This window comes from Chinchilla lanigera, unplaced genomic scaffold (assembly GCF_000276665.1).
Source record: "Chinchilla lanigera isolate Chin_1 unplaced genomic scaffold, ChiLan1.0 scaffold00019, whole genome shotgun sequence".
NCBI classification, from domain to species: Eukaryota; Metazoa; Chordata; class Mammalia; order Rodentia; family Chinchillidae; genus Chinchilla; species Chinchilla lanigera.
This window is the reverse complement of record NW_004955420.1, coordinates 18,727,030-18,754,394: the sequence shown is the minus strand read 5'-3', so window position 1 is coordinate 18,754,394 and position 27,365 is coordinate 18,727,030. Positions and strand designations below refer to the sequence as shown.

The 27,365-nt window shown below is 38.9% G+C and overlaps 1 protein-coding gene across 3 annotated transcripts in view; it reads left to right on the top strand.

Annotated features, from left to right (window-relative positions):
• Window positions 1-27,365, top strand: part of Tprg1 (tumor protein p63 regulated 1) — a 220,450-nt gene that overhangs the window by 98,638 nt on the left and 94,447 nt on the right. For all 3 annotated transcript variants that reach the window (XM_013513625.1, XM_005383239.2, XM_013513626.1), the window contains 2 exons: window positions 14,220-14,450; window positions 23,205-23,296. In XM_013513625.1, coding sequence (XP_013369079.1) covers window positions 14,229-14,450; window positions 23,205-23,296 — 314 coding nt within the window. In that variant the 5' untranslated portion in view covers window positions 14,220-14,228. The remainder of the gene's footprint in view (window positions 1-14,219; window positions 14,451-23,204; window positions 23,297-27,365) is intronic.

Genomic DNA, 27,365 nt, shown 5'->3' with positions numbered 1-27,365 from the left:
TGCATGACCCTGTTTCTGGTCTCCTGGAGCAAGAGGAAGAGCTGCCTTCTGGGGTGAGTTGGGACATCCCTGGTCTAAACCCATGGCTGCCACTCCCCCCCCCCCATGCTACCAATGTGCCAAAAGTTTTGACTTCATCAAGATGAGAATCAGCCTCCCTTAAAAGCACTGGGAAGCCTCACTTTACTTAGGCATTCCTCAGGCATTGCTACCCTGCCATGCTCTGCTATCATGTTATCTCCTCTTACTTCTCTGATAATTCTAGCAGCTCTTCAAAAGATGCAAGATCAAAGCACCACGTTGCTTACAAAGTGCTTTCACAACACTTTTCATTTCATCTTCACAAAAATCATGTAAAGAGAATAAGTATCAATCTGTACATGTTTATAAGGAAGTTGTTAGATTACGATTACAACCTGCAAGTACACTTAGCATAGGAAGGCAGCATTACTGATCACAGGGTCTGATGAGAGTTTTGATGGATTTGTTCATGATTCCTACTCCTGCTTCCCTGTTGGTCACTTTGTAATGAAGTCACACATTTGCAGAAAGGTGATCAAAACCAAACAGCATTCCCCCTCACTGAGTCACCCTAGAGCTACACATTTATGGAAGGACATGTTAGGCATTAATTTTCATAGGCCGCCTATTGTGTATTATGTGACATTCTTTTTCATTGCTTTAACAGTAGTTATAGTAGGTCACAAAAATATGTATTTGATATTTTTTAATATTCTGACTTAATTTATGCACATCTGCATATACATAATAATAAGAATGAAATGAGAATTAAGGAAGGCTGATGCAATAATCATCAGCAATTTGCAATCATAGAAGACAGAGGGGAAAGTACCTTGTGGTTTCAGCCACAAGGACTTTGTTAAGAAATAAATGTTTGGGGTCAAGAAGCGGATTGCTGTGGAGATGAAGCATGATAGTATACAGAAGCAAGGGTGAACAGTTTTTTGGGGGAAAGTTTGTCATGATAAGCATGTGGTCCATTCATTCTTCTTAAGCTTTCTACAGTTAAACGGAGCAAGTGTGCTCCATCTCCCTGGTTAGTCTTCAGACACCAGGAGAGTCATCTTTTCTCTTCTCAGTTGAATGTTGCTGATTCCCTCTACTGTTTCTCCTGTGACAATGTTTGCAATCTTTTACCATCTGCATGATAAGCTCTTTAGAAAAGGTCATCTCACATGTCATGAGTCACTACTACCAGTCTGATCATGCAAATGGAAGAGGGAGAATTTGAAAAGTGTCTGTTCAAGTTCAGGAAGCATCTCTTCCTCACTTCACTGAAGTGTTTCTCCATGTGTCTGATATATATCAGATACCTCTAGCAGAATGAGCAGTGGTATGAGTGGGACTGGGTTGAACTTTGGGAAAGAAGAGAACTATCTTCAGACTTACTGAGAAAGGAGTCATCACAGAGAGCAGGTTTCTCTTGCTTCAGAGGTCAGCTAAGCCTTCGTAGCAATTGAGGCATTCAGAAGACAAAAGATTTGCTTTGTGACTCGAGGTAGGTCACATATCTGCTCCCACTGGAGAATCTGGTTTATTTGTCAAGTGGAGGTGTTGACTTAGATGTTACCTGAAATGTCTTGCAAAGCTCTTGGGTTCTGTAATGTGAAACCAATTGAATATTCATTTTGAAAGAAAGAATGCTATCAGTGTACCATTAGTATGGTATTTCTTGACCTGAGTAATAGATACCTGAGCATGTTTGGCATATAGTAATTCACAGATATACAGATTTATGATTATTTAAGAATATGTCATACTTCAGTAAAATGTTCATTAATTTAAAAATTAATTAAAATGATAAAAGATATAGGTTTTATTTTGGAAGGCTGGGAATGCTGAATTGTGAGCATTTGGATTAATGCTTTTCCCTGACATTCAGTAAGTCTGAATATGACAAGTCACAATTGGCTTAACAGGAAACCCAGGTTCTGGAGTAAATTCCATCTACTCCCAGCCCTGGATGGGGTTGTGGAATGTGTGTTTCTGCTCCTTCCTGGTCCCAGGATTAATGCCAGGAAGGTAGAAGTCATTGGTAGGCACCAACCCACACATTCTTCTGAGGTGTATCAGTAATAATGCCAGAAGCTTATTCTAATGTCAAAGCATTGTCATTACCTAGATCCAGAAGAAACAGATTGAGTACTGGGGATCATGTGACCTTCGGAAAGAGAGGAAAATGGCTGTTGTAGGTATTAACTATTGGTCTTGACTGATTATTTTATGAGTCTCTCCCTTTATTTACTACATAAGGATAAATTCTGAGTTGTTACACAGACTCTAAAGTATATCATCAGGACTAGATGTTTATTCTGATTAGTTCCCTGAATACTGCTTTTATAGGTTTTGTATCGGTCCTTTTTTGGATATAGGGAAGAATATTTGGTGATTTGGCCTTAATTAGTCCCCTCCTTATAATGTCATTGCTTTTCAAATGGTCAATCCATTTGCAAATGGCCAATACACTTTCGGTACTGCCTGTGATGTTTTTCAAGTCTATGCCTGCTTAGAGGACAGCTTCTTCCTATTTTATCAGACATATCTTCTGCAAAATATCCTCCACTCAAAAAAATATCTTTGCACAGGTTTATGTTGGTAGCTACCTGTAGAATTTACCTTTTCATGGTATGAAGGGGATTCTCTGAAAGACCTGGCTGTGTGAATGAAATGGATAATTTAAGAAACAAACATTAAAAAAAAAAGAAAAACTTGCTACTCTGACAAGGAAAGTGAAAAATAGATGATGCGATGTAGTAATGTACAGAAGTGGAGTTCCCCTCTCCTTGACCTCTGGAAGTCTTTAATGAAATCCTTCACCCAGTGAAATTCGTAGGCAAGTGAAATCCTGCTGTGCCCAGATTCCATCTTTGGGCTGCCAGAGGGAACTCCCAGCAGGCACGAAAGAGGGAGTGCCAGCAGAAAAGAATACAGAGGAAATGTGCATAGGATTTCCAATGTGTGTTTCATGAGAAAGGAGCATTTTTGAACGAGTATAACCAGCTATTCAAAGCATAGGGGTGGAAGTGGGCATCTGACACCCTGGTTACACAAATCACATTATCTGCATCAGTAGGACACACCTTCCTCTCATACCTCATACATTTGCCTGGAATGTCCTTTGCCCATCTTTCAATATATAGTCAGTTCTGAAGTCCCTTTCTCGACCTCTGTCAACACACTCTGTGTACCAACTAGTTTTTCCCATTTTCTGCTTCCACTGTGTTCCCTATACATACTCCTTTCATGGGTCTATCATAAAAGGCTGCAATTCTTAGCATATATTCTGCTATGTTCATTAGATGAAGAGCTTCTTTTGGTGAAAGTTCATGGCAGGAGCTTCTGTGTGTGTCTGTGTGACTAAGTGTGTGCAGATGTTTCCTTGTCTGTCTTGATGCAGAACCTCAAAACTCACTCCCTCAGTCCACATATACTTAGTGAGCACTCACAATGCCCTTCAGACCTCTGACACTAAACAGAGACAAATAAGGCACCCGTCTGTCCATTCTGAACACTTGTACTTAGTGGCCATCTGTATTGGCCCCATATTAAGTGCTGGGCTATAATGACAGAACTAGCACAAATCTTGCTCTGGAGATGTTCATAGCCCTCAAGTGAAATAGGAAAGGAAACAGTGACTACAGAACAGTGTGATCAGTGCCAGGTGAGCCAGGCACTCATGTGCTGTCATTACGCAGAGAGAGTGACAGGTGGAAGTGTCCATGGCAATGTATAAGAAAATTAATCTCAAGGATCAATATCCTTACCTTTATCAATTCTTTTCCTTACACATTTTTTGAGGAAGTGCCTCTCACAATTAATGTCTTGTGTGATGTGTTCAACAGACCTCCAAACTTTTCTCTTAAATACAAGAATAGTGATGGAGGAGCTAAGATAGTGATGGTGAACCTTTTAGACTTCAGTGTTAACAAACAGCCATCTATGAAACATGTGGCAAATGTTTGTCACCACTGCTCTAGGCTATCCTTGGCCCTGCCCTAGTGAGATGCCCAACTCTCTATTGCTGGTGTCTGTAGCAAATCCAGGTGATGTGGATTTCCATATAAGTTAGAGGGAAGTCAGAGGATCACACCGCAGAATCTCCAAAATGGGCACCCAAATCCATGACAATCACCACTGCCCTCTTCCTCTGCCCCCACAGCCTCTGAGTCAACAGAATGAATTTGTGGCACTGTAGTCACATGATAAAGATGGGATGGGGAAGTTACACAAGAACAATCCCTATAGGCTTAGATCTGAAACATTCTGGGCGAATCCTGGGGAGTTATGGAGATAGAAAGAAATTGAAGGATAATTTTTTATTCACATTGGCAAGTTTTTTCTTTATTTAAGGCAAAATAATAGTACACTGTATGTGTATACAAGTTTTAAAAATTGCTTTTTTTCATCGATAGACATTTAGATTATGTCCAAATTTTGTCTATTATGAAAATGATACAATAATTACATTCTAGGGATTGTTTGTCCACCCTTGTGCCTGTGCTAAACAACACTTCTATGTGCATTTAAAATTTTTTCAGAGTCAACATCTCAGGTTAAATGTTTTCATAATATAAAAGTATGAGAACTGAATTAAAACCTTTCAAAAAAGAAATTAAGAGGAATCCAGGAGTAAATGAATTGTAATTATTTGAGGGAATTTGTTAGAACTATAGATTTTTTACTGTCTCATAGACTAGTACTTTAAAATTGTTGTGGCTGTGATACAAAAATATATGTCTTTAAATAAGTCCTGTAAAAGTTTATTTTTATAATGAATATGGGAATATTCTTACAGGGAAAATACTATATCAGTAAGTTACATTGTTTAAAATCTATTTCCAGTTTTAAGTATCCATTTCATCACCTTTTGTATTCTCACTGCTTTGACAAGCTCCTATTTGCTTTTTTTTTCTAGTATTTTATAAAAACTGACTAAATTATAATTCAAAATTAATATATTGTGTTTGAATAGCTACAAGTCAGGAACTTAAAATGCACTAGGGATTAATATTTTGTTATATTTAACTACTACTAAAAGATAAAAACAGGCAAAACAAATTCATGATATACACAGAAAAAGGAATGAAATAAACAGATTGAACCCAGTGCCTTGTACACGCAAGGTCAGAACTCTACCTCTGAGCCATAGCCTCAGCCCAGTTTAAGAATGATTAAATCTAACAGCTTTAAACCTGATCAGCTGTGTTTTTCCATGTTATTGTTTGTGTCTAGATGTTTCTCCAAACCCTCATCTGGTCATAGGGATGGACTTTTCAGAGGTGACTGAGTCTAGAGTTTGTGATGAATTCATCGTTCATTGCTGAGATTAAGGGTGTGAGTGCTATACCAGCCTAGGATGGGTAGCCTATATGTAATACAAGAGACGTATTACATATAGGGTAACCTATATGTAATACAAGAAAGATGTTTATCTTTCTCTCTCTCATTGTCTTTGTTGTCTTCTGCTGCCATGAAGTGTTGCTCCTCTGCCATGTGCCACCTTGCCTTACAGCTAGCTGATTATGGACAGAAACTACTGCAAATTGTGAGCTAAATAAACATTTCTCCCTTTAACTTTGGATGTTGTGTTTTTTGTCTCAGCAATGGGAAGAAAGTAACTAATACAAAATCTGGTGCCAGGAGTGGGGTCATTGTTGTGACTGTACCTGACTGTGTGGTTCAGGAGTTTTAAAAAGTGGCTGTGAGAAGAGTTTAAAATGATTGAGAGAAGCTGGCTAAAAATACCTCTAGAATGCCTTAGGTTATACTGTATGAGAGATTGTGGTCAGAACTCAGAAGAGCAGAGGGCTGATAAAAGATCCTACCGGTTAAAATCAAGCTACAGAGGTTTCTGCTGAAAAGAAGGACTGCACTATTAGGCTCCAGATGATGTGTGTTATGGCTTAGCAAAAGTTTTTCTACATTTTGCTTAGGTCCAGAGACTTTATCTGAGACTAAGAATAAAGGTGGCAGACTACATAACCTGATAGAAGAAATTTCAAGGCAGTCTAATGTTAAAGTGGTAGCATGGCTACTGTTGGGGGCTCTTAGCCAGATTTATGTTGAAAATGAAGAGTGAAGAGCCCAGCAAAATGATTTAAAACATTATGAGTTTGGCCAGAAAAGAGCTCCAGTAAAGCAATAGACTGCAAAGATAGAGCAGAAGAAATCTTGATTGCTGAAAAAAGGAATAAAACAAAAAAAGAATGACCTGAGTGCATCACAAAAAGCTGCAAGACTCCATCCTTTGTAGCCTCAAAATTACAGGAGTAAAAGACTTGGCTTTAAGAAAGAAAGCCCGAGAGCATCATTTACCAAAATAACAGCAGCTTTGAAAAGTTGTTCTTCAAAATTAGATTCAGTATACTCAATGATCTAGGCACTTGACCCCTATAGCCAAGAGAAAAAAAAGCCTGGCTGCTACCCAGCTGGCTACAGACCTTAGTATCATCCATGTAACACTGGTTTTAGGCAAGAAAGCAAGAGTTGTGGGGTCAAAAAGTCTTCCACTCAGATTTCAAAAAGGGCCTGAGAGGCCAGGCAGTGTTGCCCTGAAAAGCCAATGCATACAGCTGTGTGTGTAAGGTCAAAAGTACAGTAGCGACCTCAAAAGTTTAGGAAAACCAAAAGCATAAATCATTTGAGAAAAAATAGGAGAGAGCAGAGCACACCCAAGAGCAGAGACATGAGAGCTACAACCACTGGCAGTGCCTTAGGGACAGAAACACCCAAGCCCTTGATAGCTTACACCTTGCCACAGATTGCTTAGGGTGCTGCACATAAAACTACAAGACTTAATATTTGCCCTACTAGATTTTAGACTTGCTTTGGTCCCATTCCTTTTTATTCCCTGCTTATAACTTTTACAGTAAAAATGTTTATCTTGTGCCTTTAAATGTTAAAAGTTTTTAACTTCCTTTTCGTTTATACAGGCACTCACAGCTAAGAGTTAAATCTCAGAGGAGACATGAGATTTAGACTTTTCAACAGTGCTTAAACTATTAAGATCTTGACAACTCTTAGATGTAGACTAAATGCCTTTTGCATTAAAAAATATCCATGAGTCTTTGAGGAGACCAGGGGTGGAAGGTTACGGTTTGTGTCTATATGTCCCTGCAAAACCTCATGTGGTCATGAGAGGTGGGCTTTTCAGAGGTGACTGAATCTAGAGTTTGTGATTGATTCATGATCCAATGCTGGGATTAAGGGTGTGAGTGCTATACTCACTCTAGGGTGAGTTCCCTGCTTATAGTATGAGAAGATAGAAAGAGGTTTGTCTTTCTGTCTTATTGCCTCTGCTGTCTTTTGCTGCCATGAACTGTTGCCTCTGCCATGTGCCACCCTGCCTCAGAGCCAGCAAATTATGGACTGAACCCTCTATAAACTCTGGACTAAATGCACCTTTCCCCCTTTAACTTTAGGTGTCAGGTATTTTGTCTCAGCAATGAGAGAAAAGTAACTGAGACACTTCATATGAAAGCATCAGAAGCTCAGTAGCAGATAAGTGGATCTGCTCTGACCTAAATGGATTTGGTAACTGGAAACCCACCTATCAACTCCTCTTTTACCTTCTGAAGTACTTTATAGAAGCACAATTCACAAACCATCAAGTCTAGACCCTCATTCTGTAGACAAAAAGCTACTGAACAGAGGAAGGCAGTAGAGAAACAACTTGCCAGAGATACCCTGAGTGAAGGATAGGACAGGGACCCATGTTTCTTGGACTGGCCCTGTATTTGCCCTCTTTGCATCTGCTGCTAAGTCAAAGCACCAGTGGCAGAGCAGAGGGTCCTTCTTGGCTAAGAGGATCTGGGAGGGAGCACACCCTCCCTCAGCAGCTTTCCTCCAGGACAAAGAGCAGCCCTGCCAGCATGTTATCACGAAGGTACAAAATGTGAAGTTGCGAAGAACTGTTTGCCAATTTCCTTATCTCAGCTGGCACAGAAGCGGGCTTGCTGGAGAGTTTCGAGGTGTGAGAGTATTGTTGCTTCTCCACCGCACATCCCTCGGCTGTTCTCACAGAGACTCAGGAAAGGCTGTGCTCATAAATTCACATAAATTACCTTTACAAAATGTCAAAATTAAAAGTAGACTTTTATTCTGGGGATGTGCCTTGAGACTGTTAACCCATTCCTGGAGGTAGAGATGTCATCACCAGAAAGCAGAAGTTGCCATTGTTGAATGCAACACAGGCCAAGGAACAAACTTCTGTGCTCCCTCCTCACCCCGTCCCCACCCCGGGTGCAAAAAGAGAAGAAATCTGTACACTTTTCCGAGTTCCTGTTCTATCCTCAAAGATTCTTCTGCATACAGAACTTAGTTCTGTGATGCTCATAATTTCATGCTTTATTGTCTTTAACTTATCTATAGGGAATTAAGAGTTTAGAGGAGACACGTAACTCTTATGAGCCTCAGTTTCCTTGTTTGTCAAAAGTGGATGCTACATTTTGTATGCGTGGGTGCTTCTAAAGTTCGTGAGGAAACTTAATCCCTATGCAACAGTATTAAGAAGTAGAACTGGAGGTGCTGGTCGGCCACGAGAGCACTGGCCTTGTAGATGGCATAAGTGTCTTGTAAGAGGACCGGAAAACATCTAGGTTGTTTTTATCTCTTCCTTCCTTTCTGCCTCATTACTTCGGTGCTTATCCCTCTGTGGAATGCATCAGCCAGTGCTTTGACTTGCAGTGTCAGTCTCCAGTATTAGAGATACAATTTCTGTTGTTCATAAATTTCTCAGTCTCAGGCATTTTATGACAGCAGGCTGAATGGACTGAGATAGCAGCAGTTAGAACGGATGAGTGTTTATTAATTAAGCAGCCTGTCTTTGCAGGGATCTGGAGAGGTAGTACTGGTGATTTCTTAGTAGCTACTTATTGATATCTCAAAAAGTTTTAGGGATTTCACAGAAATTTACCTTATGGGTACATTTTTATTAGGGTTGTAAAAAATTCCCATGTGACTTTATGGAGGTATGAGGAAGTAAGGGAAGTACCCGAAGCAAGGGATTGACTGGCTCCTCAGGCTAACCAGGGAGGCGGAGAAGGCTAAGAGCCAGACTTTCTGAAAGCTGAATGACAAAAAGGGTCAGGTGGTGCTGAAGAGCAAAAATGGTGTGGCCCTTGAGAAGAGGCTGACCATGAAATAGCACTGAGTTTCACTAGTACCTCTGTTTAATGTCAGTCTTCTTTTCTCAATGAGACCAGTGATGGTGTTTTGTTTTATCCAAGCTATTCTTTTCAGAGAGAATGAAAAATTCTCTAGTTGCACTTTCTTTTCTTTGGGACCCAAGTCCTGGCTAGTGAATATGGCCAGGTACTCCTGGATTTCTCTGATTTTAAAAGAGAGAAAGGAAAGAAAAAAATCACCTTTATTTTGCATGCTTATGTCTGGTAATCTGAGGAATTTATTTGAAGACCACAGTATGCAATACAATAGTCATTGAATTCCTACCATCTTGTCTAGTGAAACTCTGTATCAGCTCTAATTTTTTTAAATTAGTATTTTTTATTCTCTTTAGTCGTTTGATCAACCTTGCATTCTTACATCTGGTAATCTGAGCAACTTCATTGAAGATAACAATATGTAATATAACAACCACTGTTAATCCCTATCATTTTCTTTTCAAACCCTGTATCATCTTTAATGTTTTTGCTTTGTCTTGGTTTTGTCTGCGATGAGGGTATTTTGCTATTGTTCTTTTTTTTACACTTCTCTTTAAAATAAAAACAAATAAATAAATAAATAAATAAAAGGTCATGTAGTTTGTCTACAGGACAGAAATCTTTCTGTATACACTGGGGCAGCAATCTCCAGGTAGAGATATTGGAATGCCCTGGGCCAAGAACTTTTTTTAGATACAGTGGTCTACGATGGAGAACTGCAATGGGGAATTAAATGGGAAATCAGAATAGTGGGATAGATTTCAGTCCGGGCTACATTATGACCTTTATAAGCTGAAGATCCTTGTGCTACCATGGGCTTCTGTACTGTAATAAGATCAATATTAAAAATTTTATTTCTGTGATTCTAACTAGTGCAACATTTTATAGTTTTCCACTGTAGGAAAAACATAACAGAGCTTGAATGCCCTAAAAGTTGTATTTATTTTCCTGGTGTCAGAAAAAAAGAAAAAACATTTTCTTTGATCATAAAAATTGTGTTTTAATTCTGATTTTAAATAATGGAAAATACTTTATGGGATTCTAAAAACTTTTGTACTTGTGACCTGCACTGCCTGTGCTTAAGAGACAGGAAAGCCAGTTCTGCAAAAGGAAAAGTCTTTAGCCCTTAGCACTGGAGAAGCTGCAGAGGAACCCTGTTTAGGGGAGCTCTACCTCTAACCCCAGGCCTGACTGGCTTCTGCTGACTGGCTGCAAAGTACCTTCTGTTCGCCATGTGTTTGATACCTGTTTCTCTGCTTTCCTGGTCGATGTTGCAACTGGAAGGACAGGAAGGAGCAATGGCCTAGAATCCTGAAGACTATAGAAACCTGGTTTCGTACTTTTATTTTGTGAAGCTACGACCCTGGGCAAGTGCTTCCCCTCTACACATTAGGTCCTGAGTTTGGAAAATGAAGGAGTCAGACTAGACTAAAATCCTCCAGCTGCAATTTATACCCCACATGTTCTTGAAATATTATTAGGAAATGTCAAAGAGAGATAAATGAAGTATAGAGGAAGACAGTTATACTTAGATCAGATCTTATAAATAAGTTGTTTACAGCAATACTAAATAAAACAGCTTAGAATTTTCTGGCAACTTGGATATACAGAATCTTCATTGTCTGAGAAAAAGAAAAGCAGCACTTCTTTAAAAATTTATTTGGTCTTCATTCACACACTTTGTTTTTATTACTAAAGTGGCAGCAGTGTAATTTTAATTTTCTCAAAGGGAAAAATTCACTCACAATCACACTACCTCAATAAATCTAAATAATTTCCTTCCAGTCTTTACTCAAATTGTCATTACTAGGCAAAATTTTTGTATTTTGCTTTTTTAACTCAAGAAAATATGATCTTTAGTCCATATTAATGCAGATATTGTTTATTATTTTTGATGTCTTTAGAAAATTAATTGGATATACTTACTCATTCTTTGTCTGTTAGGTGTTTAGCTGGTTTCCACATTTCATTGCCAGTCAGAATAAGTAATTAATAAACATTAGTCTTTCCCTTCTTTAGGAGAATTTTCATTGCATGAATTCCTAGGAATGAGAAGATCTGGACACGGTGTATGGACATTGTGTTTTTCTAAGCATGGACTGTTTACTTCCCTATGAACTGTTGCTGCTTTTCCTCTCAGGCACTAAGTCCTAAAATAAATTGACTAGAGGATCTTATTTAACAATGATCTCTTTCAGTTCTGAATGGCTCTCCCATAGATCCGTTGCAAGGTCTCCCTTACCCAGGCCAAAGCAGTGGAAGGTTTGATTTAGTCTGGGTTTGTTACTGGTATTAATATGCTTTTGGCATTTCGGTGTGCAGTATATTTAGGCAGGGCTAGAAGGACACTCTTTATTGAACTGGGATAAACAAATGGCCTGGGAAGAGTGCTGAAGGATGGAGAGGGATGCTCAGATGCCCACATGCTTCGCCTAACAGGAAAGTTGTGGAGTTTTAGTCATCATCTGTCCAAGATGTCTCTATGACTGTCTCCTAGCTGCCATCATTCTGCATTGGAATGGTTGGGCTCAACTTCCCCCCTATTTATGGCTGTAAGAATGCAAATGGAGCTGAGAGTTTCCTCTTTCCTGGATCTCAAACAGCTTGGTTTCAGAGTGCTGCGCTTCTCCAAGTGTTTCCAGAGAAGACAGCCTGAGGGAAAGGAAGTGGTGCTAATTAAATCCTCCCTCTGTTTTCCAGGCACAGGAGCCTTTCGCAGATGTCTGTTGTTAGGCGTGTGTTCACAGAGTGCGCAAATACAGAAGCCGACATTCCTTCCCCAGTGACACAAACCTTCCTTCATGGGTTACAGGGAACTTTAGAAACACATTTCCTTCCAACACCCACTGCAACAGAGGTGGCAGACCTGCATAAATAGAGCATGTAGCTGCCAGAAAGGCCAACGTGCCTCTTCTGTCATGCTGTCCTTCTCTCTCTCTCTCTCTCTCTCTCTCTCTCTCTCTCTCTCTCTCTCTCTCACACACACACTATATTTCTTTTGCTTTTCTACTTCTTCTATTCTGATAAGCCAAGCTCTGACTTTTGTGTACCTTTTCAAAGCTACCTGAAAACTCCGGAAAGTCCTCCTGTAGGGTTCTGTTGACAGGCATGCTGGACTCAGTCCATGTTTGGCGGTCTGGGTGTTTCTGAAACTATCCAAATGTGTTCCAGTGTGGCCCCTCCGGGAAGACGGGATGAAGTTAATAACCCTTCTGGGGTTTCCAGGGGATCAGATGAGACACAGTATAATGAGAATTGCAGAAGACCTTCCATTGTGACTTCCCCTGGCCAACAGGGTTTTATCCTATGTTCAGACCTTGCCAAGGAGACTGTGTCTCTATCCACGTTTGTACTGTCGTGTTTGTTCCTGTCATCCAGCCATAAGTGTGAACATCATCTTTTTTATGTGAAAGTACCCTGGTTTAGGTAATCAACCGTAATTCTACCTCTCTTAAATGCTCTAGTTAGGCCCAAACTCAAGTGTGGGAACTTGCAAGGGACAGGAGAATTTCCCCGTCCTCTGGTGTTTCACAAGAACCAAAGAAGATTAATTCAAACCACCTTTGTTTGATGAAGAACAGGGACGCAGTGCTGAGAACAGGTTGGCATGGGGTGGTGTTCCCAGTCGTGTAGTGAGAAGGACTGGAAGTCTCCCTCAGCACAGCACCAGTAGCAGGGTACTTCAGGGACAGGCCACTGGCTCACTGTGAACACAGGAACGTGCTGCAGGCAAGCAGCTCTCTAGTCCTGCTTCTCCTCCTACTTTGTTTTGCTTTGCTTTATATTTACACAATAGAAATCCATGTGTTGTTTTTAATTTATTTTATTTTATATACTGGGAATTGAACCCAGGGCCTTTGCACTGAGCTACGTCCTCAGTCCATTTTAGTTACTTTTTATTTATTTATTTTTTGTTTTTCTTCCGGTACCGGGAATCGAACTCACGACCTTGCGCTTGCCAGGCAGGCGCTCTGCTGCTGAGCTAAATCCCCAGCCCCAGTTACTTTTTATTTTGAAACAGGGTCTTACTACGTCACTGAGTTTTCCAGGCTGGGCCTGAGCTTGTGATCCTCCTCCCTCTGCCTCTCAGAGTGCTGGGATTACAGGTGTGCACCACCACACACAGCTGATTATTGTTATTTTAAATCATAGATAATCATTTTTAGCATCCAGAACATGAAAACAAAATAAAAGGCACATGTAAAACAGTCATCTAGTGATAAAAACTCCTAATATTTTATGCTACTTCTTATCATATATTTTCAAATTTCTGTTGTATCATACATGCATATATAAATACATTTATAGTATTTTCTTTCTGAAAGATTTCAGAAAATGTGCATAACTTTATTCACATATTATCTTACCTTTTTCCATAATAATATCTTTTCAAAATAAAAAGGTATGCTCACTTTTGAAATGACTTCATTGTATTTAACTGCATGGCATAATACGTGTTTTAGCCAATTTTCTACTGGGGAATATTTAGTTTCACTATGTATTTTTTGGCATTGCCCTTCTACTATTTTCTAAATGATTCCCTTAGATTAATTTTTGGTATAAAAATATGCTTGGTTTTAAGGGTGCTTGTGCTTTCTTACTACCCAAGAGGCAGACAAAGAAATGTATTATCATTGTTTTTTTAGCTCCTGAATAAGCCTGCAGTGTGGCAGGCTTTCAAGCAAAAAACTACGAAGCTTTGAGGAGAAAGTATATAGTAATTATAAAATATTGTTCTTCTGTTGCTGGTCTCTTTTTCAGCTTCTGGTCTCTTAAGATTAAACTGAGAAAACAGTAGGCTTCATTGCTCCATCCAGTCTGTGCTTGGTCCGCTGGTAAATGGCCTTGCAAGATTATGGTGTTGCTGAGGAGTCTTTGCTGTTGATCCTCATGCATTAGTGGCCAGGTTTAGTTCACATGCAGGGTGTTCATCAGTTTCTGGAATGACTGTTGCTCCTCATAGCCTGCTAGGTCATAGCCAGGATTCAGATGACCTTTTTAATCCTAATGGCAGGATGGTTTATTTCCTTGTTTTAGGCTGAAGAAATGTCAACTATTGGAAGTTTTGAGGGTTTCCAGCCTGTGTCACTGAAGCAAGAGGGAGAAGACCCACCATCTGAGACAGAGCACCTGTCTGTGGAGGAAGAGGACCCAGGCAATGGCCAAATGCCTAGGCAGATTTCACGACAGTCAAGTGAGATTAAAGCAACACTTTACCCCAATCCTTATCACAAGCTATACATCTCAAGGACATACTTCGTCACACGGGTAAACTTGTTGGTTCTTTTAAATAATATGTAAAACTGCTCCTTAAAAACAGTTTTAATATCTTTCTCTATACCATGCATTTTACTAAGTGGTTATAAATTTTTAAATCTCTTGTAATAGTCATCATGATCATGATGGTGGTACCCTTATCTTCGTTATACAGAGGAAGGATCTGAACTTTACAGAAGCTAAGTCTGGTTTTAATCTCCCAGAACAGGGAGAAACAGTTTCCCCATCCTCCTTGGGTTTGAATCTTTGGTTAGTCAGTCCTGTGTTCCTGCTAAATCTGGCATCAAAGGACTAATCTTTTATGGGTAGAAAATCTATAACATAGTAGCTAGAATGCAAAGCTGTGAGCTGCTGTTTGTGTGGAAATGATGCAAGGTGTGAAATGGAAAGTGTTGCTGGGAATGGACTAAATCTCAAGAAGGCTGGTGTTACAAAATGAGATGATCTCTCTAAAATCTCACACCTGCAGCTGCAGTATGGAGCTATGTTCTTTCACCCATACAACGGAGTCCAGAACGTAAATGGTTGCATATCTTCATGTTCAAATGATACCTTAAACTTCTGGCATTTAGACAAGGGGAGAATGCTTCTTGGGTTTCTAGTATCTTCCTCTGCTGAGCTCCCTTGGCTACTTATTGATCTCCTTTCCCAGGCTTTCAGTGCTCTTATTAATATGGTAGCTAGCTGAGGATATAGCCTAGGGGTACAAGTGCCTGCCTAGCAAGCGCAAGGTCCTGAGTTCGATTCCCAGTACCAAAAAAAAAAACCCAAAAAAACAAAAAAACAAAAAACCACAGTAGTGGTTAGCTCATAGGCCACAAGTAATTGGCAGTGAATTTGGGGCATGTGGCTTGTGACAGTAGAAGCCATCTCAATTTTGTGAATACATATATTTTTCAACTCAATATCATAAAGAAATGGAGGCTAAGACTTTACGACTATTTACAAAGCTTTAACCAATGCATCTTGATTTGGTAGCCTTAAGAATATATCTTTAAGCCAAAGTTTTGATTAAAGCAACTCAGTGTGTGTATGTGTTTGTGTGTGTATGTGTGTGTGTGTGTATTAACATTATACAGATTCCTATGCACAAGGTACTTTGATATGTGTTATACTAGCTATACTATATGTGTGTTTTTATGAGTGTTTTGTATATGTCAGGCATATGATCTCTTTTTCAAAATATGTGAACTTTATTGAATATGCAAAGTTAAGTTGTGAGATAAAGCTGCAAAGGAAATCCAAACATCCTCTGGAGTTTGATTATCTTTGATATTGACGATGTCACAGTTTTATGAGGACAACACAGTAATGTAGAATGCAGGATTTATCATAGGGAGTTGGTGTAATTACGAGAGTTGGCTGAAAAGTCTGTACAAAATTGTTGTCTTTGCCCCTGGTGATGGAGCTGAAGTCGGAATGAGTCAACCAGCGAGCAGTTATGAATTGGGGATAGGGAATAGTAAACAGGGCAAAATTGCATGGCAGACCTGCAGTCCCTCATGGCAAAGTGTAAATCATGAGGGAAAATTGGATCCTGTGCCCATCCTCCACCTTTCACTGCTGAGCTGCACCCTTCGCCAGCCTAGGGGAACGCGGGTGGAGAGGGAGTCAGACTGTAGTGAAAGGAGAGGTAGGTACAGGTGCTGCCAGTTTCCGTCAAGGAGACCAGGATGCTAGTTGCCATCCATACAGCTGTCAAGAGTGCGCTGATCCTCAGCAAGGAAAATAAGTGATGTTTCATTCGTGTTTTTTGAGTGTTATACAAGGATCTCTTGTGGCCAACACTAATTTGGAATGTTACAGGAAAGGGAATTCTAGAAAATGTTGTCAGCCTAGTTAAAATGACACAGTCCAAAACCACTACCAGTGGTACTATGTGTTTGCTTAGTGCTTTTATTTTTGCGACTTTGTGTCTTATATAACAAATTCCCATCCTTTGTTTTGTCCCCTGGCAAAACACGGCACAGCAGGCAGAGGAACGCTTACCATCTTTGCCTTAAGAATGAAGGTTCTGAAACTTCAGGGAACTTCAGTCTTCTCCCCAAGTCACGTACTGTTAGTAGATGAGCTGCAGCTAGGGTTTGAATCTTCTGACTGCGAGTTCAATGTCCTGCCTACTGTGAACAATTTAGCGTATGGCTCTTTTATGAACGTTTCAGTGAAAGACTCCAGTCAGGGAGAAGAACACATTTTTCATCAGATGTGTAGAAAACAACCTTAAATTCTCAAAAACATGGGAGGGAAAACCTACTTTTATTAGTGAGTTTAATTTTAGCCAGAGATACTAGTGGGTCTGGGTTTGAGATTTCCCAAGTGTTCAGCGCTTTTCTCCTTCACGCTAAGAGACAGTATGTGAGCTCTTTTGGGTTTGTGAGCACCATGAGTGCGTGTTAACACATGAAGATAATGAAAATACAATGGCTGGATCAAATGAAATTTGTAATTAAACATTTTTAATAAATAAAAGATTCAGTTTTACGAGCTTGTAAACTACAGATCTGCTCGTGTTGTCACTGAGTATATGGGAAGGACTTTGTGTGTGCACATGTGTGTGCGTGTGTGTGTGTGCATGTGTGTATCAATTTCTTTAATTCCCTCCCCTGCAAAGTGTAAATAAGATGCCAATTTTATATGGAGGCTTATAAGTAACCAAACATTATAAAAGTTCTTAGAGTATAAGGCACATCTATAAACCATTCAAAAATGACATCTCATTTATATTATGAATCCTTTCTGGGTAATTTTTGCTTATGTTCACATTTCTATGATTAATCATAAGAATGGCACTAGAATGACATTTATATCTCACCATCACCTCCAGGGTGAGATACAAATGTCGCTATGTAGGAGCTGAGTAGCAAAGAGGAAGCTAGTTTCTTTTTCCCAAGGGATAATTAGCATGACCAAGATCAAGCCAAGGCATTATCCAAAGGATAATTAAAATGACCAAGACCCTTAAAGTTTCAGATCTATGAAGTTGCCATAAAGTATCATTTCTTAGAGTTGAAATGAGAGCTAAGATGCTGTAGTCCAGTGCTTCTCAATCTTTGCCATGTAAATTAATTAGATTCTGCAAATCCTCTGGCAATATGGAGATTTTCTGTCCACAGACTACACTCTGTTCACCAAGAAGCTGCACAACTCCCCATTTTCAGGGGGAAAGAAGGCCCAGGGGGGTTGCTTCCTTACTCAGTGTCACAATAATTAGTAAACTTGGACTTGCCAAAAGGCTAGCACTTCAGTTTATTGCAGATTAAGAATTTAAAGGATATGCCTTACAAATTTAGAAGAGCAGTAAGTGAGTGAAAAAATTTCTCAGTCAAATTTTTTTTTATCAAAATGTTTAAAAATCATTTCCCAGGAAGAGGTTTATTGATGAAAAATGGGAAAATGTGGATAAGCAAAATAAAAGTCATCAGAGTCCCATGGCTCAAAGTTAACCAAAATGTACTGAATGTATTATTATACATTTGAGCATGCATCTTTTTTTACTGCTTTCTTGTATATATAATTCATTATATAAATGTGTAGTTATATGCTAAATATTATTTCCTATGACAGCAATATGCTTCATAAAATCATTTTTAATACCTCCATGATATCCTGCTATGGAGATATACTACGGTTTCTTTAACACTTGATGGAGATTTAGGTTGTTTTCCCTTTGTATCATTTCCTCTCAGAAGGCAAGTTATTCCTTGCCTTTCTGTGTCAGGACAGCAAACAATTTCGCAGGTGTCTCAGGAATAGACGACCATTGTTGTCACAAAAAGAAACAATTAAAAAGTCTCCAGCTGGATTTGCGAAAGGTTGACTGATATTGAAACATGAATTAATTCTTGACAAAAGGCAATTTTACATCACATATCTGAATATCAGATCAGAAGAGAAGTCAGTCTCTTCCCTTAGACTTCTTGTGTTCTTCTCTGGTCAGTCTGGAGGTGACTTCCTTCCCCTAGGCTTCCAGCCTATTATTTATTTACTGAAATGGGACCCCTCTGACTTAGTTTAGGAGAATTCTGCCCAGATCCAGAGAGTCCTGGGAATATGCAATCCAACCCCTGGAGTCCACAAGGGAGATGGCATATGCTCAAGGTCAATCATCACCTTTGGAACAACTCCAGGAATGGAAGACAGGTTCAGAATCAGAAACTTCTGACCTTTCCCTCCAAACTGCACTCCCTGTGACATTGGAAAATGGATTAGAGGTCAAAGGAATGAAGGCTTAAACCCCTTCTGTCAGTGTGCATGGATAACCTTTTCCTTCTGTTTTAGTTCATCCACTATTATTGCTTAGACATATCTAAAAAAGGCCCAGTTCTTACTCTGAACAAAAAGTATCCCTCCAGGCTAAAAACTGGAGGCATATTATGATAACTGTCTTAGTTGTAGAGACTGATATTCAAAAGCAACTACTTATGAAAGGAACAATACTCAATCCGCACGAGGAAAGATATTTTTAAACTCCCTATAGGACTCTATTTGCAGATACCTTATCAGAAAGTTGAAAGCGATTTGGGTTGGGGAATTATCTCTAAATTTATACTTGAGCATGTAAATTACATACAAACTAATGGGACTAAAGCTATTTGATCTTTTAATATTTAATTATTGGTTCCCCATGGCCTTTTTATAGCCTGTGTTCTATTGTGAGCCATGAGACTTTAATGAGTAGGTTCAGGACTTCCCATTGTGTCGTGAGTTGTCATTGCTTCTGTGACACTAATCTTGCTTTCATACTCTCTCCCTTTTCTTCTTCTCTTGCTATAGGGTTCCCTGTGTCTTGCTCTCGCATTGAGCCAGTTTTATTGTTATTGCCTGTGCCAGCTTCCTTTCCATCTAGGAAATAGACATCTCACAGAGCAAGAGGATTTCCCAACTCTCCTCACACTGAAATTTCTTGCAGATTTTGATAAAGATGAGTTTTCATTTTAGGGGAACACCTTTAACAATAATATAATAGGATGCATTTACTTCATTTTCAAAACGAAATCAATTTGCCTTTAGAAATCCCATCTAATTTACAGATGATTCTCACTTGTGAGCTCATTGCAAAGGGATCTCTGCATGGTTGTAAGGGCAGCCATGAGAGAAAGTTGAGTCTCTAGAACACTCTTTCATTAGCATGAGCAAGGGTGTTTGCATGACTGCTGAGCCTGGGTAGCCTAGCTCCAGGAAATGCAAAGAAACAAGCACATATATATTTGAATTCCCTCAGAAGGTTTTCTTTGACCAAAGATATTAAGTGCCAGACTATATGAGGTGATACCACTCATTGTACTATGTTAGAACATGAGAAGCTATCATTTGACCATGTTTTCTTATCTATCTTAGTTACAAGGAGGCTCAGAACTGATTGTTTGTTTGTACTAATCCTTGATCACTGAATTCTGGCATGATTATTTCCTTTTAATATTAGCAATAAGGAGATGGTGATACAGCCTTTTATCATTTAGTGTTTACTACTAGTTTTATATGCAGGGTTGCATGGCAGCTCTCACTAGCTCTGTTACAGTTACTACTATTTTATTGGTCTAGCAAACAAGTGAATTAATGTACGAAACACTGAGAGCCTTGGCCATGGATCTCATAGCCATGAGAAAGGCTGAAATTCAAACCTTGGTGTCTCAGCACAAAGTAAAGTGTTTGAACATTTTAAAAAAATTATACTAACTAGCTGAAGTAAACTTATTATAGCAACAAATAAAATTGAGGAGAGTAAAATTCTCTTTTGGAGAACCTTTCCCTTTTATGTCCTATAAAGGTTTGACCAGTACATTTACTGAGGGTAAGAATGGTGCAAGCAATGAGAACATCCACAGAACTGTACCAGCTGCCGGCCCATTTGGTAAAGAGCATTTATTTTTAGCTTTTAACTTTTTTTTAATACCGGGAATCGAACTCAGGACCTTGTACTTGCCAGGCAGGGACTTGTGCTACTAAGCTACATCCCCTGCCCTATATTTACCTTTTGAAAGGGTATATGAAATATTCTTTTTCCATTTGTAGGAAACCACTGTTAATAGTGTCTGTAGATCTTTTTAGAGTTACTTCAGGCATATACAAGCAAGCAAAAATAATGATTCTTAGCTAATCTCCCTTTTAGACAGGTGGTGGCCTATATTACCCTCTCTTCTGACATTTTTTGCCTTTCACTTGAAAATGTATTTTGAAATTTATAATAGCATAAGTCTCTTCTTTCTTTCTATACCCTCATCATATTACATCTGATTAATTTACACCATGATACATCTAACCAGTAACTTGAACATAGATATTTCTGATTTCTCCCCTATATTTGCTCTCTAAAAAGAAGCTTCAGAAGACACTTGTGCATGTATCATGTTACACATATTCAAGAATTTCTGAAATTTAACTCCACAAAGGTGGCATATCTAGATCAAAGGATAGATCATTTTTCAATTTGATAGATTTTGGCATTTACTTTCCACAGGGAATAGAAATCAGGTTTTGAAAAATTCTACATTATTATATTCATCTTCACATATTTTTGGAAAAGCTCTTGGCATGAAAACATCCAACAAAATCCTTATTTCATCTCATTATTCTCCAACCCAGCCTAAATTTTTTTCTCAAACCTATTAGTCTCACTACTGAGTTATAATTACGATGCCAAAATTATGTGAATACAGAAAGAGAAAAAAATGTACCTAAGTTGAGTCATGAAAAAAAGCATGATTTTTTATAGAGGACTTTGAACAGCAAGCTGATAGTCACAGAGTATCACAGGGGGGTGAGGCCAAGGGAAGGCAGAGTTGTCACGGGAATTTCCCTCCAGGGCAGGATACCCTTGCCTACAGGGTAATGAGTGACATTGGTATAACCATCTCTGTCAGCTGAAGTTTGAGGTGTTTTGATTGATGGCCCAGAAATTACTGATTTCATGACAAACAGGCTTCAGCAAGCCTGGGGTACCACATTACCTTTCTGCACATTTGTGAGCTAGCAGCAGACACTGAGATAAAAGTCAGAAATCATTCCGTCCACTGGCTGGTGGTTGATTCCATGAGAAACTTATTTAAGTGATAGAATCAGAAGCCTTCAGGGTAAGGGCTACGACTACATTTCCTTGAAAATTCTTAGGAAGTCTTGACCACCAGGTTGACTCAGAAAGTTGGTTTAGTCCTGTCTATCATCTCACAGGTAAAAAAGTAGAAGTTCAGGAATTGGCTCTGGTCACAGAACTAATCAATCTCAGATCTGGAATATGAACCTAGGCATCTTAACTCTATGCATTCCTGGGTGATGTCAGCTATGGGGAGTGAACTGACAAGCTGGCATGGTGAGGAGCTAAGTAGGCGAAATGCTGCACCCGTTACCCTCACTTCATCTTTTCTTCTTTTTTCTCACTTATGGGTACCCATAACAAATGGACATTGTACCTGAAAGGTTTCAAAGATACTTATCATAGTTTGAGAAAACAAGCAAAGGGAATACTGCAATCATCCTTCTTCTGGAAGAAAGAAGTATTTCAGTGGTCCCTAGGCAGGCTTGTATTTCTGTTTCCTTATATGAAAGAAGGGTCTCACACTGGAAAGATTAGGAATATCAGTATTTACAAAAGGTAGGGTTCTGGATAAAAGTTCTATTATACAGAGGATACAAATTGAAGATTGTCACTGATACAGCTCAGTTTTGGGAAGGAAGGAGTCAGTATGCTACGGACCTAACAAGGAAAGGTTTGAATTTCTTATCTGTTGCTTTTTAGTTGAGTAAATTTGGCAAGTTACTTGCCACCTATGCCCCTACTTTCCTCCTTACTCAAATAAAATGGTTTAGACTTGATAACTCATGGACTCTAGGGGTTCTCAGCCTTGGCCGAAGATGGAGAGTAACTACCAAGTCAGCCATGATTCTCATGCCAGTGGTATCACCAGAGAACTTTTCTGGAAGTCTCAACCCAGACTGATTGACTCAGTAGTTCTAAGGATGATCCCAGAAATCTGTGGTTCTGATTTGCCCTGAAATTTGAGAATCATTTTATTAGAGTGTCTCTGAACTGTTAAGATAGATATCAATTAATCTTTAAGCTAGATCTGGGTGTATAAAACAGATAAACTTGTTTGGAAAGGAGAACATGAGGCGAGAAGAAAGAATGACTTCATCTCCCAGAGTTAGGTAAAATTTACATTTTTTTTTTTATACTGGGAATTGAACTCATAACTTTGCACTTGCCAGGCAGGCACTTGTGCCACTGAGCTATATCCCTAGCGATCCAAAATTTATGCTCAGAGAATTGGGAGAGAGCTGCTATTTTGACATGTGTTCTGTAAAGAGAGAAAAGGCTTGGTTGAAAAATGTATAAATTGCTAAGGGCTTTAAATTTCTTGATAAACATGTTATGGGAAAATCTGGTCCTTTGAAAATGGGCACCTTCATTTCTAGGAAAAATTATGAGTAAGAATTTGGAAGAATTAGGATGTGTTCTGTGTATGTAGCAACACCCTATAATGAATGTAATCATTATGCGTTGCAAATATGTGCTAATAAAAATAAAAATTTGAAGAAAGAATTTGGAAGCTAGAACTTGGATCACTTTTGTTCCACCCAAGAGGCACAGGTGGAAAGCAGCATTCAAGAGTAAATTCTCTGCCAGATAACTGCAAAAACTATATGTCCTGATTAGGTTTCTGGAATAGGTGTGGTAGGGATATTCTAACTACTCATAAGTACAAAGTGGGCTCTGTCTTCTCTAAACTAGCTATGTTCTTCTTCACTCAGCCTGGGGCCATAGAAACGGCCATGGAAGACTTGAAAGGCCACATATCAGAGGTTGCTGGAGAGACCATCCAAGGCTTCTGGCTCTTGACACAGTGAGTAGTTATGGGCAAGGGAAAACAGCGAAACAAAATGAAAAGAAAACCTAAACTAAACAAACATAGCAGCTAAACAAAGCAAAACAGAACGAACACTCAAGTCTTCCTTGTTCAGAGATCAAAACCTGGGGTTACTCGTTCCTTTTGATTCTTTCTTTTAATTCAAATTATTTTCTTCATGCATGTTTGCAAAGACCCAGCCATTCAGGTCTCATGAACTGTAGTAGTTTAATAGAGAACAACTTCTCTAACCTTCCAAGACCCTCTTCACAGCACATTTTTGTAGGATGGAAAGGACGGAGCTTCGTGCACGTTGACACTTGGCTTCTCGTGAAGATGAGGAGCCTCTGGCTGCCCAGCTAGCAGTTTGAATCATATCTGCTTTTAAACAATGATTGCAGTTTTAGAACAATGAGACTGAAAGGCCTTGAAATACACAACACATTGGAAATATTTTCATATTCAAACATTTGGTTTAATTTTACGGCGACGTTGCTGGCTTTATGACTGCCACTTTAGAAATGGGAAGTGGAGACTGGGCAAGATAAAGTGACCAGACGGAGAATGTACAAAGGATGGAGCACAGAAGATATAACAGTGCCCCGTACTACCCTTGAGCTTGATTGGATTCAGCCATGGTGGCCACGTTTACACATGGTACTTGGCAAGCACTACAAATCAGAGCATAACTTCTTGATTCATTGCTTTGCTGACTGCCTAAATTTAAGAAATAGAAATATGTTAACAGTGGAGATTATTGTTAAAAATGTACCATGTCTATAGTTTTTATATTGTAATAATATCAAAATATGATAGATACAAAGGCTATTTCAATTCATCCAGAGTCACCTTTCTTATTGAAAGAGTCACCTTTCTTATTGCACACGTTACTATAGGAAGATTACTACAGAAAGATTCTTGCAGCGGTCAGTGTCTGCAGCGAGTCAGTGGTGGGACTGTGACTTGGGCCTGTTGCTGAGGTAGATTCCACCTGCTCCTCTCACCCATTTTGCTGACCCTGAGCCAAAGCTGTGAATTAGAAAAGGCCTCTTGTTTCTGCAGTATCTCTCTAGCGACCTTTCCTGAAAAGATTAACACAGTACCCACTTTAAATGAGAAATGCCCAAAGAATTCCTTTATGTATCCTAGAGTACATATTGAAGGGTGTATTTGGAGTTGTCAGGTAATAAATTGATAGCCGGCTAGTTGGGCTTTGCAAAGCTTTGTGTTTCATTGTATGCAAGAGAAATCTATAGTGACTCTTGGGTTTTGGCCTGGGAAACCGATATGTTGACTGAGCTAATATTCCAGGGTTAGAAGGAAATGATGATTCTATTTTATTGAGAAACCACTGCATGATAAACACTGTGGAAAGTACTTTGCGTACCCAGCCTCGTTAGGCCTCTAAGCAACTTTATCATTCACTGTTCACAGGACTTGGTGATTACAAATTTGCAAAATGTGCAAGATTAACTACCTACCTAATCCAGTAGGTAGTTAAATCGCAGTTACATATGGGTCCAGAGATTGTCTATACAAGTATTTTTTCAAAGTAGATAGTCTGAAATGTTTGTTTCTTATAGTAGTGCCTTCTATAAAGATTAACGGCATAAAAATAAACTAAGGAAGCCATTTACCAAGGGATGTCACACAAATTAATTCAAATGAACTACATTGTGGTGTTCTCAGTTGACATAAATATATTATGTGGTAAAATTAGAAGTCTGAGTTTGAAAGCATTGAGAAAGAAAACACAGAGAACAGGAAGAGACCATTAATATATGAAAATATATTCAACATTGCTGGCCATTAGAGAAATACAAATTAAAACAACACAGATTTCATTTCACTCCAGAAAGAATGCCAATCGTCAAGAAATCAAATAATAATAAATGCTGGTGAGGTTGTGGTGAAGAAGGAACCCTTTTACCTTGTTGTAGGAAATGCAAGCTATTAGTACAACTGCAATGTAAATCAGTATGCAGATTCCTCAAAAAATAAAAGTAGAAACTCTACTTAATTCAGCTATCCCCCTATGAGGTATCTTCCCGAAAGAGTTAAAGACATATTAGAGTGATACATGTATACAAATACATATTGCAGCACAGTTTATAATAGCTAAATCTTGAAATAGCATATGCGTCCATCAATAGGCAAATGGATGAAGAAAGTGTAGCATTTCAGTGGAATACTATCCTGTTACAAAAAGGATAAATGTGAGTCATTTGTAGGAAAATGGATGCACCCTGGAAACATGTTAAAAGTGTAATACATCAGACAAACAAGCTTGAATACCATATGGGTTCTTTCATAAGAGAAATCCAAGGTATAAATAAAAAGCAAAATAAAATACAGAGAAAAAGAAACAGGGAGATAGATTTACTGCAAATAGGAAGGGGAGAAAGATATTGAGGAGGGGGAAAATGCCAGATGGGAAGGAAAAGGAAAAAGAATTCAGATGTGTAGTGTACATGTACAAAATATGCACTAATAAATTTAGAGAAGCCAGGAAGAGAATTAGAGGGAGCAGTCATAAATGCTATCTACAATCCAGTTTAGATGAAAGCGTTGTGTATGCACCTGAAGGGGTATTAGGAACCCAGACCTCATCCTATCAAGGATATTCATATGCCCTCACAGGTATAAAAGCAAGACAGTGTTTATTTCAACTTTATCTCCTCCTCTTGTTTAGCACTTCTTATAAAGGACACTTGAAAGAAATTGTGTATTTGTTTTTAGAAGAGATCCATTAAGACAACACCAAGAAGAACATCTTGACACTCTATGGAGTCTCAGAAAGTATGATCTGATGGCAGTGAAGTAGTTCTTCAACACAATGTACTCAAGGGATCTTGGTCTAGAGTGGTTTGGGATGCAGGGGGAGATGGAGCCTTCCAGCCACACATATTAGGCTAAAGTGATGTTGGAAGATTTCCTATTTTTATTCTTCTTATTCCTGAATAAGAAGACTTACCTGTGGTGGCTAGGATCAAGGAATTCCTGCTCTTTATCTTTGTAAAAAATAATTAAAATATGTTTCATTACCTACTCCCTTCAAACCACCCAGAATCTAGCTCCTGGTGTGGTATAATAAATACTTGAAATTCAATTAACTTTCTATATTAAACAGACAGACAGTGGAAGTGAAGAAGCAGGCTGATGGCATAGTAGCCTGACCTTGGAATAGTAAGTCTTAGGTCTGATCCCTGGCTCTGCTGGTTTCTACTAGTGTAGTTGTGTGAACTTTCTTGGGGTTAATTATTAAATGTGTTTTTGTATATTTGTTAGACCACTTGAAATTCATTTCCCATTCATATTTGGTTGAATTATTACAGTTTTTTCAAGCATTTTTTCCTGAAAGTTATTCGATTTTGATAACCCTTATTGACCACTGACAATATACTAAGTGTTATAAGAAGTGCTGTCCATTTATTCCCAATTACATGGATGTAATACATGTAATTTTGATGATCTTTAAATGGTACTTCTGTGTATGTGTGTGTGTGTGTGTGTGTGTGTGTGTGTGTGTGTGTGTTTCCTGGCTACCACATAGTTTTGTAAAGTGACTAGATTGTTCACCTATTATTTAACGATTAGTTTTCAAACAGTCATTGGCTATACAAATTTGAGGGCTTTTTATTATTTTTTAAAATTGAACTGGTGAGTATGACAAGTACATTACCAGCACAGAGTAAAACTTTATGATGAGAAAGAGATCTTGAAAAATAAGAAAGATTCACACTTTTTGATAAAAGTAATAAGGGACATTTCTTTAGCACCTTGTAGTTTGAAAGTTCTGTACCTTATGTAATTTTCACAGCTACAGTCTGAGGTTAGAAGCATTATGAGCAATTTTCAGGAAGGACATCAGGGTGGGGAAGAGCATCACAGCACTAAAGTAGCAGAGAGAACTGCAAACCACTAGCCTACCCTGACTTTTGCTGGAACAGTGCTTTCACTGTTGTGCAGAGAATCTGTGTGTGCCTTGGTATTGCACTGATGCCTTCTTCTCCTGGGTGAGGGCCATCTCGTTCATATTTGTCATTCCCTGTCGAGCCCCCTGAGG